Genomic DNA, 10,517 nt, shown 5'->3' with positions numbered 1-10,517 from the left:
CTTTGGGATGGTGTTGGTTTGGTATGTAAAATTAGATTAAGAGCAGGATGATTAAGAAGCAATTATTTTTGTTTGTCCCATGGCCCTTATTATAGTCACTCCTGCCACGTCCCTCAATACAGGATTTTATTTGTGCTGTGATTTTGAAGAAGAATGCCACTGATTTTACATTTGAATATAAGTTTACTTGTTAGAGGAAGTACTACTGAACTCTGAAGGGGGTTTTCAGATGTCTTACAAAAAAATGTGGCACATGAAATGTCTGGAGTACAACTCTGGAGTACAACTGCGTTTCTTTTCTCTTGTATGGCTGTTCAATCTTCTGATTCTGAACCAGAACACCAATACCTGACCTTTACTAGTGATGTTTAAGATTCAATCAACATTTTCTGAAACTGATGTTGGTGGATCTAACATCACAGTGTTACCCAAGGCTGTTTTATGTTTGAGAGAATTAATCCTTTAATAAAGCACCGGGAAGATGTTTCTGTTTAACTGAACATCATTGCGAAAACATTTTGGTTTTTACTGTTTCTTTTCTGTATTATCACACACACACTGTATTGGCGTCTTGTCCTTAAAACGCCAAGTGAGGATGGTGGTAAGTTTTCCGACTCGCAGTCCATTTAAAGCACTCACGGAAAGCAGAAGTGATTGATGTTGAGTTTTATTCCACAGTCCGGTTGACTTTTCCACAGAAAACAAAGCAGCAATAAAAATAAATATAAATATAAACTAAACTATTCCACTTGCGAATTGCGGTCTGAAAACTTTGCCCTCTCACTTCCATCCTACCCAAGACAATGAGCCAACACTAATTAAAACAGGCTTCGTGCAACCAGCACGTCTAAGGGGTGTGTCTCATGGCCAGCAATCAGGTAAATCTTTTCAGGTGCAGATCAGGGTACAACAAATCAAGCTCAAGGTAAGTATATTACAGCTACTTTAGATTACAGGTAAGTATAACTAAAGCATTAAGGAATAAAAGTTAAGTATAACAAAATAATATGTTACTAAATAAAATGAATGAAAATGCATTTAAAGTCAAATATGGCAGCATGTAATAAAAATCCTTGGCAGAACCTAAACATGGCTCCTACGCACACAAACACGCAGACACACACACACACACACACACACACAGTACTGCACATAAGACAGATGTCACATGGCTTAACCAAACGGCACCAGAATCTCAACCACAGCTTAGTCGTCTTTACACTCCCAGTATGTGTGTGTGTGTGTGTGTGTGTGTGTGTGTGTGTGTGTGTCGAGGGGCCAGTCCTCATGCAGTGGAAGAGATAGAAAGAGTACATGGCCTAATGTTGGGACCAGGTCCGTGGAAAGACTTGTTACTAAAAACAACCAAGGCACATGGTCACTCTCCCTTGAACTCTTGTCGGCCAGCTGCTTGTGCATTATCAATATAGAGCAGGAACAAACCAAATCTTTATCGACAGAGACTCAACAATTCCCTCATGAGCAAGCACTTGGCGACAGTGATGAGGAAAAACTTCCTTTTAGGAGGCAGAAACCTCGAGCAGAACCAGGATCTGTGTGGGCAGCCATCTGCCTCGACCGGTTTGATGAGAGAGAGAGAGAGACAGAGAGCGAGAGAGAGAGAGACAGACAGAGAGAGGGAGAGAGAGATAGAGAGAGACAGAGAGACAGAGAGAGGGAGAGAGAGACAGAGAGACAGAGAGACAGAGAGAAAGAGATAGGGAGAGAGAGAGAGACAGAGAGAGAGAGAGGCAGAGAGAGAGAGAGAGGCAGAGGCAAAGGGAGGGAGGGAGGGTCCAAAGCAAGCCTGAGCCAGCCCTAACTGTAAGCTTTATCAAAGAGGGAAAGTTTTAAGCTTACTCTTAAATGTAGAGAGGGTGTCTGCCTCCTGGACAACAACTGGAAGATGGTTCCACAGAAGAGGGGCTTGATAGCTGAAGGCTCTGGCTCCCATTCCATTTCATTTAGAGACTTTAGGAACCACCAGTAGGCCTGCATTCTGGGATCGCAGCGTTCTACTGGGGTAACAGGGTACTTCATATGAGCTGTTTAAGATAACATGGTGCCTAACCATCTAAGGCTTTGTAGGTGAGGAGAATGACTTTAAATTTGAATCTGGGGAAACTTGATTTGGTGTTACAGGCAGCAGCAATAGCAAGGCAACGGAAAATACACAATACCAAATTGTTGAAGTTGAGCTGAGCCAGCTCTCCTGACCAGTTTATTTAGTCTCTTTCTGTCTCATGGTGTGCAGGTGGTTCAGTCCACACCAGTCGACAAAGTTGGTGATGACTTCCCTTTACCTTCTAGTTCATTCCCCCTGTGATGTACGTCCAACGATGGAACTTCTGGAGGTGGCAGCTGTCAGTGTTGTGTCTGAAGTCTGATGTGTAGAGGGTGAAGAGGAAAGGAGAGAGCACAGTACCCTGTGGAGCCCCGGTGCTGCAAACTACCACATCAGACACAGTCGTGAAGCCTCACATACTGTGGTCTGATGGTGAGGTAGTCGATGGTCCACGCAGCCAGGTGACAGTCTACTCCAGCGCCTTCCAGCTTCCCCCTCAGCAGTGATGGTTGGATCGTGTTGAAAGCACTGGATAAGTCAGAAAACATGGCCCTCACTGTGCTCCCAGTGCTCTCCAGGTGGGAAAGAGAACGATGGAGCAGGTAGATGACTGTGTCTTCCACACCAATGCCTGGTCAGTATACAAACTGTAGGGGGTCCAGGTTGCTGCCAGGTAATGGGGGTGGTTCATTATGATCTTCTGCAGCAGCTTCTGCCGCTTCATCAGTTCATCATTTCACTGCTTCTTAGGACTAATAACAGTGATTTCTCTTTTGTCCCCCAGAAGACATGGTATTCATCAGTCCCTTGTGTGTCAAGAAATGTATACGCCTGAAACTAGAATATCTCTCTAAATCTAAAGGGCAATTTCACTGTGGAATGGGATTATAGCCCAACCTTGATAAGACAGATGAAAACACTGATGAAACAGCAGTATGTTTACATATTTTTATTTTATTTTTATTTTTATTTTTTGAGTTCTTGATGGACAAACATCTGTGTATTTTTGGATGACACTGAATTTTAACATTATCTCAAAACAATACTTTTAGGTGGTGGTAGAGAAGTTTATAACAACTCTGCCTTAAAGTCTACTTTTAGATTTTGTTGACAGAATTGGAAATGTGTAAATTCAATTGGTTTCTTACTAAGGTCATAGTTGAAGCTATTGTTGTACTATGACCTTGACAGCCCATATCCACAATGTCCTCACCCTTGTAACTGGAAGAGGGAGAAGACTGGGTGTTGGGCGAACCTACAGGTGTAAGGTTGGTTTGGGATTTATAAATATCAGATACAGGTCAACATGTATGACATATAAATGTTCTGTTATTTTTGCCATGTCCTTCAGTACAAAGAGGGTATTTATTATTTTGTCATCAAATTCAAAGAATCAACCAAGTACTAAATGTGACCATTTTATTTAGGTCAATAGGAACTTCCAATAACCTGGACCTCTTTATCTCTAGTCCTCTGAAATTGGAGGTCTGTTAAATAAGATAAGATAAGATAAGATACACTTTATTAATCCCCTGCTGGGGAAATTCGGTTGTTACAGTATATAGCTGTATATATATATATATATGTGTGTGTGTATATTGCCGCCTGATCCAGATCACTAATAACAGCCAAACATCATTGCTTAGCAATATATATATATATATATATATATATATATATATATATATATGTATGTATGTGTGTGTGTGTGTGTGTGTGTGTATATACGTATATATGTATATATGTATAAGCAATGATGTTTGGCTGTTATTAGTGATCTGGATCAGGCGGCAGACATTATGGCATGTTAATTGTCCAGGTCCAAACAAAAATGCTGCTTACATTGTTGTACCAGTATTGAAAACCTATTATCTGTGTCTATGTGTCAGGATAATGCCTTTGTATTATGGGGGATTTTGAACGCAGAACTTTTGTCTTCTGACCCAAACACAACAAACAAATGCTATTTTCAATAATCATATACGAACATAAAAATATGCAAGTTTATGGGCAGATATTCATTCGTTCATCTCTAACCCCATGTGTTTTAGTACCCTTGTGACTGGTTGGGCCAAGACCCACTCGAGGCCATGCTCCTCCCTTCATACTCCTCTTTTGCATCCTGTCCCATAACAAAATGCAAGTACATTCCTGTAGGGAAATGACACAGCAGTTTTTGTATCGAAGTAACTCCAGTTTATTACAACTGGGGTCTGATTTTTCTAGTTTTGCCCCTCATATTAACCTGTCTGATCATGTGGCTGCTCATGTGTCTTGACCTGTCGGACTTTTTAAGGATGTCACCTTGTGTATTCAAGAACTGACAGACTAATAGAGAATAATGGGCAAACCATGAACAGGTGATAAAAAGATGTAATAGACAGTAATGATCTTTTAAGGCTTGTTTATTTTATCTATTAGTCACATATGATTCATTTGATTCTGCTCGTTAATTTTAGGGCTGTGAGCTGCAGCAGCTGGCAGGCGGACAGACTGCAGAACAACAGCTGATGTTTGTTTAAGATAAGCGAGCCGCTGATAATCAGTACAAACCTCTAAGAAACTCTTTAGACAAGAGACAGAGAGACCTCCTACTGAAATTACCTACAGATAACAGTTTTAAGGGAAGAAAATTTCGTTTTTTTTAAAAAAACAGGTTTGCAATATTTAGTTTTGATTTGAATTTGATCATCAAAGCAATGTTTTTTTCACATCCAGAAATGTACTTTCATGTTACTTCCAGTGTCATATTCATATTTTAAGTTTCACACAACACAAACCAAACTCATCAATTTCATGAACACATAATTAATACATGTTTAAAGTACATTGACAAAATACCACATCAGCTCAGTTTGTGCAAACAGACAGAAAAGACCAAGTTTCAAACTAAAAACTCTGTCTTCCTTTACAAAGAAAAAACACATTGAGCTACAGATTCTGTAATAAACAAATGGCATACTTTTCATAACAATCTTATGTACAGCTTCCTTCACATACATTTTGTTCTTAATGACATCGTAAACACAGAAAAAACCTTCCACTGGAAGAATACGTTTTAAGACACAAGTTTGTATGAGATGACCTTTAGTTGCTACCGCGTTCACTGTTAAACTGATGATTAGCTTATTTAAAAGAGATCATGAATGCATGTGTAAAGCTGACATGTTATAAATTGGGACTATATAGATTTGTTGCTATCATCATTGTTATATTTTGGGTCTTTTGCCAGTCATAGTTCTCATTAAAATCCACACTAATATTTTTTTCTTTTACGCGTTATTCAGTACAGTAAAAATGTCTTGAAACAGTTCGTACATTACATGATGAACTGTCATCCTTGTCTGAATAAACTGAATTCTTGAAAATGCTTGAAGTTGGTCAAGTGGTATGCCCATTCAGTCCATTCAACCCCGTCCCCTCAAAAAAAACCCATTTCATAGGCTGCGATGAAAAATTCAGTTTACTGTCCCCATAAACCACAACATCAGAAGTCTACATAAACCACAACACAGTCTAAATGCAATCTTTAAAATCCAGAAAACTTAAAGTTTTCAAACAATGTTTTACTCCTCCACAATGGTAGCATTTGGACAAATTACAATAAATAATTTCAATGCTTATTATGCTTGGATTGGGTTTCGAAACTGATCTATAGTCCTGAAGAAGCATCTCGAGGAATCTCGCATTGTCCCAAGCTCAGTGTTTCACTTTAATGTTGGTGTTGGTTTCACTGTTGGTGTCCAGCATCCATGTTGCATAAAATCATCAAAAGAGGAGCAGCAGAAGAAGAAATACCGTCAGATACAGGAAACAGCCACTCCGAACTGACCTGACAGCTGATGAACGATACCAGCGCACCTCCTCAGAGTCATCTGGGAAGTGGAGAGAAACAGAAAACTGATGAAGAACTGGTCTCATCATTCAGTGCAGAACTTGGTTGCAATTTCATATATATTCATTGCAACTTCCTCATTGCATCACTTTTTTGTAAATATTGTGTGTCTCAGTACACTGTAGTGACACTTTTTATGATGTACTACATATAGTATTATGTAAGTTTGGTTTTTGTTTGCCTCATGATTTGCCTCGTTTTGTACACTGTAGATAAACATAATATGCACAGCGTTCAAGTTTTCAAGGTTATTTATGTATACTCTTTACTGTATCAGCTTATGCCCGTCGAAGCAGATGGGCACCCACCCAGATCCTGGTTCTGCTAGAGGTTTCTGCCTCCTAAAAGGAAGTTTTTCCTCGCCATTGTTGCCAAGTGCTTGCTCATGAGGGAATTGTTGGGTCTCTGTAGCTAAGGAGTTTGGTCTATACATGCTCTATATGGAAACAAACCTTGGTTGTGATTTGGCACAATATAAATAAAACTGAATTGAACTGAATTATACTTCCTTTCAATAGGGTTTATCTTATCTTAACTTGCAATTCTTTAGTTACTGCTTTTCACTAGAAAGCCACAATTTAAGAAACACTGTGTAGGCAGGGGCACACATTTGACGTGTCAATATGTTTACTGTATCTGGGTTGCCTTCAAAAGCGATATGCTAACATTTTCATCAAGCCCTCTCCTCTCTCATCTGGAGACATCTGAAAAAGTAACAATTTTACCTAAAACGAAACTTATCCAAGACCAGTATGAGAGATTTAGAGGGATCAATTGGCATAATATGGAAGAAATTAAATCTAATATTCATAAGAATGTCTTCATCTAATCACCTGAAAATAATAATTGTTTGTCTTATCAACACCTTAGAGTGTGCTCTTTGAATCTACAGGGGCAGCGAGTCCTCTACCATGTTTCACTGGCTCTAGAGAGTTTTTTAGGTTGTTTTTTTTTTCTTTCACATTTTCTGTGAGTTTTGCTGTAAACATTTGCATGTTCTCCTATATGCTTGGAAAGGAAGGGGTGAGACAAGGGGTATTCAGTTGGTTGCTATCTGTAACATCACCGCTAGATGCACCTAAATTGTACACAGTGGTCAAGGGGCCAGAGTGAGAAAATAGCCAGGATTTGAACTTCCCCAAAAGATTGTTGGAAAATTAATTGAGTTTAGACCAATTTAGTGTGGACCAAGGGCTGAAAATGAAGAGAAACATATGCACTTTTATATTTGGACAACTTAACATGAAGATTCTGTGGCTATTGGGGGGTGTTTGTGATGGTTGTGAGAGTCGTTTGCATTTTGGAATTAAAGACTTGAACTGTAAATGAGGCGGCGCAGCTTGTGGGCATTCAGAGGTGAATTTCAGCCAGTGGGAGTTTTCTGTTAACGACAGCTTTTAAAGGCTCTGACTGTCAGGCGTTGATGGCTCGTTGACACCTTTGGTGGTCATTCAAATGAAAAACATCACAGCTGGTGAAAGAAAAACTACCAACTCAGAAAGACACTCAAATGTACACAGGACGTCGGTGCAGATCCAAGAATGAACCCAGGGACAAGATTTAAAAAGCAGAATCTGCTATCAACTTCATCACTATAAGCTGATAAAAAACATTGACAATCCCAAACACTGCCTGAAGTTTAAAGTCTCTGTTGTTTGACTTTCATAGAAATGAACTGAAATGGCTGCCTGGAAGGGAAAATTAAACCAACCAGAATACTGATGATGATTTGGAAAATGATAAATGGGCGCAGACAACAGCAGAAAATCTTCATAAAGTCAGGAGTGTGATATGTGTGTATATATTACCACAGTCTTTCTGGAAAATGTGGGGGAAGCAGTGCAGGACACCGTAACCACAGCGGCAGTAGGAGCATCCTTTCTGAACCCACTCCCCATGAGGAATTAAACCACAGCTCCTAAAGGCAGACAGAAGAAACATGAATTATTAAACTAAGGGAGCAATAACTGCTCGGAGGAAGGGATGATTTATAGAAGATGTACAGCCAAAACTTGTGTCAGCATTGAAAGTGTAAATACAGAGCAGTAGAGGGTTGTTGTTGTCTTGTTTACCTGATGCGTTGGTCATATTCACAGCTCCTCCCTGTGAAGAACGGAAGGCAGGCGCAGAAGCTGCCGAGGATACAAGTTCCTCCGTTCTTACAGCAGCTACGACTCTGCTCTGCGCCTGCGAGATAAAAGACAGACATCAGATTTGCAACCAACAGCAACACCTAAAGCAAATGGTCTAAATCCATTTCCTTCAAAAAGGCCACGCAACTGTAGTTAGACAAAGCCCTCCAACATTAAACATTGTTCACCTTCACAGAGTTTAGTTTTAATTAATTAATTAATTTATTTGTGTATTCATTCATTAATTTCGTTAGATACCTGCAAAGAATCTGTTTGTTTTGAATGCTGCAGTATAAAAATCTATATGGATTTAATGGATTTTGCTTAATGTGTGTGTAGGTTTTGGGACCCTGTGAGACCAGCTGAAGTCTACTGCAGGGCCCCCGGACCTCAGATTGAGCCTCTATATGTGGCTTTATCTGTGTATCTGTGATAAACCACAGTCTCCATCTGGCAGAGCATTCCTGTCGTCCTCTGCTTCCCATCACCAGACAAACACTGAGAGTCAGAGCAAACATGTAAAAATAACAGAAAATCACTAACATTAACTGATTGCAACCTGGAACATCGAGACTCTTCGTCATCCCGTCACAACTTTTAATTTTAGGTTGTTTCTTTTTTTCCTGGTTTAAGAGATGCAAAACTGGAAATAAGTTTTTTTTTCAAACGTTTGAAACAAAAACAAAAGACAACTTGCAAAGAATTTCAATAAAAGTAAACTGCAGTAAAGTAGGATTTTACAGACTGATCTTTAAAGTTTTGCTATGATGTTTTGCTCCTTTTTTGGATTTCATTCTCTAATTATGTTATCTGAATCACTTTATGCTGCTGCAGTCCTTTAACACTGAGAGCCTAACCCAAAACATAACACAACCTTTATGTTATTTCCCACATCCCTTTAGACATGTTAATTACTGTTGGAAATATTCTATACAGACTTAAGTTCTGTTTTTTGTCTCAGCTCAGTTACAGAAAATGAAAAAAAAGTGATATCTTTTTGCTCTGCCAAAGCTGTGTTTGTCTGTCTGGTTTAGGAAAAGCAGTAAATTCTTATTTAAGTTGTTTTTTTACAGCTTATCGACTCCACCTGTGCATTAAGTGGCAAAGCATTAACTTACTGCCTGTAAGACCGATGAAGGGCAGGACAACGCTGGCATCACGGTGTTCACGGTCACCGCTGTTTGATGAACTCACTCGGGTATAATGACCCAGGAACTCCTGCGAGGGCTGAGGGGATTTTACCACCAAAGAAGAAGAAGATAAAGAGGGTGACAAAGAGGAGGAGGATGAAGAGGAGGTCTGGTCCCTGCTGCACTCATCTCCCTCACAGCCTGAAAAATAAAAGGCAACAAATATGGATGTTAGCCAAAAAATAAAAACCCATTATCGTGTGCCCGTCATCATTCCATCTCGTGACAGCCTCTCTTCTTCTCCCTACTTTTGTTTCAGCCACCCTTCCACCTTCTCTCTGTCCTCTGCTTTCTCTATTTTACTCTGTTTTCAAGCCTGAAACAACCACATCAGTAGATATGTATGTTCTGACCAGTTTGCTAAAAATTATGAGTGCAATACATTACACAAATTGTTCTGCAAATCATGTTGTTGAGATTTAGAAACTCAAATGCATTTTTGCAAACATTTCCATGTAAATCAATGAGTATTGTGTTATCCATCTGCATTAGTTTCTATGAAAGTTACATCATTTAGGTAAGGCAACACAAACAACTCCACACCTTCACTGTCCACAGTTGATTGCCACTCTCATGGATCAGTGTTGTAATACACAAGGCGTATGGTGATTTTTTTCTAGGTTTAGTGTTCAATTGTTCAATTCAGAAGTTCTGCTAGAGACACACTGTTCCTGTCTCAACAGAATTCACTGTCCTAAGCAGAACAAAGAAACAGATACATCAAAATCCAAATATTCTAGTTTCCTCATACATAACACGAATCCGCGGCGAGCACATAAGCGCGTGTGCTGAATGTAGGGAACAGACCTGAAGCAGCTCGAGAATCAGCTGAGTGGAGGTAGAAGACTGCACAGAACACGACCCTGAAAGCAGTCCAACAAAACTGAGTCATTAAAAAGAAAACATCCGTTTGTAAAATAAACAGCGTCTGAATGAAGTCTCATTTCTTGATTGCATTTCATTAAATTTTCCAGACTCACCTGAGTAGCTGCGTCCAACTCATTTTACCAGATATTTACCAGACTTTCTCACCGTCTCAAGGCAGTGAAGGAAGTAAAACAACTGCCAAACACAACTCTCTCCTGAATAAACACAGCTAAAAAATATAAAATATTTTCAAAACGATAAAACCGCAGAAACGTCAGTGTCTGTTGTTCCCAAAGCTCAGGAGAACATACATGTGTCCCGGAAAACGTTCCTGTCCTGAGTGAGTCCACTTGGCCCCTCCGCCGTCT

At 39.6% G+C, this 10,517-nt stretch overlaps 1 protein-coding gene across 1 annotated transcript; it reads right to left on the bottom strand.

Moving 5' to 3' along the window:
* Positions 1–5,833: 5,833 nt before the first annotated feature.
* On the bottom strand, positions 5,834–10,285 carry tdgf1 (teratocarcinoma-derived growth factor 1). The gene is made up of 6 exons (XM_041960628.1): positions 10,263–10,285; positions 10,090–10,145; positions 9,211–9,423; positions 8,033–8,147; positions 7,769–7,878; positions 5,834–5,940 (listed from the first exon to the last, which is right to left on the bottom strand). The coding sequence occupies exons 1-6, from the start codon at positions 10,283–10,285 to the stop codon at positions 5,834–5,836; spliced, it is 624 nt and encodes a 207-aa protein (XP_041816562.1).
* Positions 10,286–10,517: the final 232 nt, after the last annotated feature.

The sequence above is a fragment of the Chelmon rostratus genome, chromosome 19 (assembly GCF_017976325.1).
Source record: "Chelmon rostratus isolate fCheRos1 chromosome 19, fCheRos1.pri, whole genome shotgun sequence".
Classification (NCBI taxonomy): Eukaryota; Metazoa; Chordata; class Actinopteri; order Chaetodontiformes; family Chaetodontidae; genus Chelmon; species Chelmon rostratus.
Note: the sequence above shows the minus strand (reverse complement) of the source record. Positions and strands in the feature narration are given on the sequence as shown.